Source organism: Trachymyrmex cornetzi, unplaced genomic scaffold (genome assembly GCF_001594075.2).
Source record: "Trachymyrmex cornetzi isolate Tcor2-1 unplaced genomic scaffold, Tcor1.1 scaffold532, whole genome shotgun sequence".
NCBI lineage: Eukaryota > Metazoa > Arthropoda > Insecta > Hymenoptera > Formicidae > Trachymyrmex > Trachymyrmex cornetzi.
In genome coordinates, this window is record NW_017299842.1 from 168,794 (window position 1) to 172,197 (window position 3,404).

Consider the following 3,404-nt stretch of genomic DNA (forward strand, 5'->3'; position numbering starts at 1 on the left):
CTCTCTTTCAATTTGTATGGCACCCAATTTCCTTCTTTTTGCACCATTCCCATTGCGTGTAGACGTTTTCCAACAGTGGATCTATCAACATTTACTCTTTTGACAACCTATATATCGAGCAATAAACGTGAATCTTCTTCGAGTAATGCTTGTAATTCTGCATCTTCAAATTTTTTCGGTGCACCTTCGCGTTCTTTGTCATGCACGTCAAAATCACCACTGTTGAATCGCTGAAACCATTCTTTACAACTGGTTTTCGATGGAGCATGCTCACCGTAAACATCTACGAGCAAACGATGCGATTCTGCAGCACTTTTCCTTAAAATAAAATAATGGAGTAAGACTTTCCGCAAATGTTGCTTTTTTGGAATAAATTCCGACATCTTCAACGCAAAAAAAGTTACTCTTTTTTACGCTTCGAATGAATGCCAACTATTGGGCTCAAAAGTTTGAACACAAACCTTTCAAACACATGTGTTGCCGTTCTATCAAACACACAAGCAATGCTACTAACGACATCTTTCTACAATGGGCGGAAACTTATTCCTGTACCCAATAATTTCCCAGATAGCACAGAATATTTATGATAAATATTTATTAATATTCATTTTGTGAAATGTTATATAGATATTTCATACATGTTTTACATACAGTTTTATTCAGAATATTATTAAAATATAGACTAAATATTTTACTATTAATAATAATAGTATTTATGATAAATATAAATAAACATTTCTAATAAGCATTTTTTACTTGGATTATGTCTCATTAAGTATCTTCACAGCATTTACTATGACATTTACAATAAATATTTCATAATATTTAAAACGTTTATGATCTGTGCAATCTAAAACAAACTACAAAAATATTTATATAATATTTAAAATAAGTCTTATAAATATTTATAAATATTTTGTAAATATTTTATAAATATTGTGTGCTGTCTAGGTTTCTATTGCGCGTTGTTTATCGCACTGTTTCTATTAGATTCCTATTAGCACATTTTTGCTTTTTTTTTTAATTGTTGGGAATCTTACAATTTGGAATTTTTAATCAATGCGTTATATTATGCAAATAAAGTTAGTTATTTTATTATTTCAGATATTTGTATAATTAACAATGGAGAGAGAATGGATCTACCAGATCAGCCGTCAACAAGTGGCGAAGAAAAGAAAAGAAGATCAAGACTGAAAATTTTCCAGGACTCTTGGTTACGTATAAATATTTTTAAGGATTGGTTAATGCCACATGAAACTAATGAAAAAGCTCTCTGCTCGGCTTGCAATAAAGTTCTTTTATGTGGCAAATCAGATTTAATGAAACATTCCAAAATTAAATCACATATAAAGATTATGACAAATCGTAATATCACACCATCTTCTTCATCACATGAAGACCATGTTAAAAAAGTTAAAACAGCCGAGATACAAATAACAGCTTTTTACGCGGAACATAATATACCTTTCCAGATTGTAGATCATATGGTCCCTTTACTAAAAAAAACTTGTTCTGATCCACAGGTAGTTAACGATCTCAAATTATCAAGAAAAAAATGCGCACGAATAATAAAAAATGTTTTAGGAAAACGTGAAACAGAAAAACTAATTATCAATTTAAAAAATCAGAAATTTTTCATTTTAATTGATGAAAGCACAACTATCTGTAATGATAAGTTGCTTTGTATTTTAATAAAGTATGTATCATTAGAGACTAAAAAATGTATAACTCAATTATTAGAATTAGTTCCTTTAGATGCAAAAGATTGTACTGTAGATAAATTATATTGTGCATTTGAAAATTGTTTAAAAAGTAAAGGAATACCTCTATCAAACATTATAGGAATGGCATGTGATAATGCTTCAGTCATGATAGGTGTTCGAGATTCTTTTGCAACAAGATTAAAAAAAGAGGTACCGGCCCTCGTTGTATTAAATTGTATTTGCCATTCCTCAGCTCTTATTGCGAGCAAAGCTTGTTCGAAATTGCCGGATGCATGTGAAAATATTTTACACGTAGTTGCAACATATTTATCGATAAGTGCAAAAAGATCGGCTATCCTGTGTGAATTCCAGAACTTTTTTGGAGTCGAATCACGTAAAGTCTTGAAATTATCAGGTACAAGATGGCTTGTCTTGCAGAAGTGTGTTACTAGACTTCTCGATAACTGGGAAGTTTTGCAACATTACTTCCACCAGGAAACAATTGGAAACCATAAAAATAACTCGGCAATAACTATCTTTAATACTTTAAATGACAATAAAATTAGAGCTTATATGTTATTTTTAAAATATACCTTGAAATCTTTTAATGAATTTAATGCTTTATTTCAAGGAAGACAAAGTGTAATTCATAAATTAGCTGAATCTAGTGAGCATTTGATAAAGTAGATGGGGTACAATTTCTTGCTGCCTACAGCTTTACAAAACATTTCTATGGACATTATTATAATCCTCAAAATTTTTTTACCTTTACATTCAATTTATGTTGGTCCAGAATGTGAATCTTTGTTAGAATCAGAATCTTTAGAATTTATAATAGAACTAAAAACTGCCTGCTTATCTTTTTATATAACTGCATTAGAAGGAATGATGCAACAATTGCCTTATAATGATCACATTTTTCGAGAATTAAAATTTTTAGATCCTACTATATAGCTTTGCAACAAGAAAGTAGACTCACCTTTCCAGACTTGAAAAATACAGCAAGACATTTTTAAATTTCTGATATTACGTCTTTAGCCTATGAATGGAGAATGTTACCTATTGTATTTGATGACGCGAATAAAACTCTTTTGGCTAATTTAGAAATTGATGAAGTGTGGAAGACTATTTTTCAAGAAAAGAAACTCAATAACGAATTATTTTTTCCAAATTTAGAGAATTTAGTAAATGCAGTTTTATCACTTCCACATTCTAATGCCGAAGCAAAGAGAATATTTTCTATTGTTACAGATGTGAAGAATAAAAAGAGGAATCAGATAGATGTAACCAGTTTAGACACAGTATGCAAAGTACGATCGAGTTTCCAAGCTCATAACGTTGACTCTCGCACTTTCCAAGTAGATTCTACACACTTAGAACTGTACAATTATAAGAATTTAGTTTCTCCTAATTCTGACACCAATCAATATAAAGAACAACAGAACATTTAAAAACTTATGCATGTGTTTTTATTATAACTTTCGTTTGTATTGTTAGTACAATTTAACTTCGTTTTTTAATATTTTATTAATATTCACAAATATTAATGTAATAACATTTCTGGAAACCTTTTCTTTATTTCCGTGACGCATGTATTTTACCATATATGATATTATTTAACATGCACTTCCTCTTTTTATTCCAATATTAACTAATGATATTTTTGCATTTTTTATTTTATTTTAATGCGACAATATTAAT

The 3,404-nt window shown here is 29.6% G+C and overlaps 1 protein-coding gene across 1 annotated transcript in view; it reads left to right on the forward strand.

Annotated features, from left to right (window-relative positions):
• The window catches only part of LOC108765780 (52 kDa repressor of the inhibitor of the protein kinase), an 8,538-nt gene extending 5,384 nt beyond the window's left edge, over positions 1 to 3,154 (forward strand). The window contains exon 3 of the mRNA XM_018514626.1: positions 2,742 to 3,154. Within this exon, the coding sequence (XP_018370128.1) occupies positions 2,742 to 3,154 (413 nt within the window). The remainder of the gene's footprint in view (positions 1 to 2,741) is intronic.
• The last annotated feature ends 250 nt before the right edge of the window (positions 3,155 to 3,404 follow it).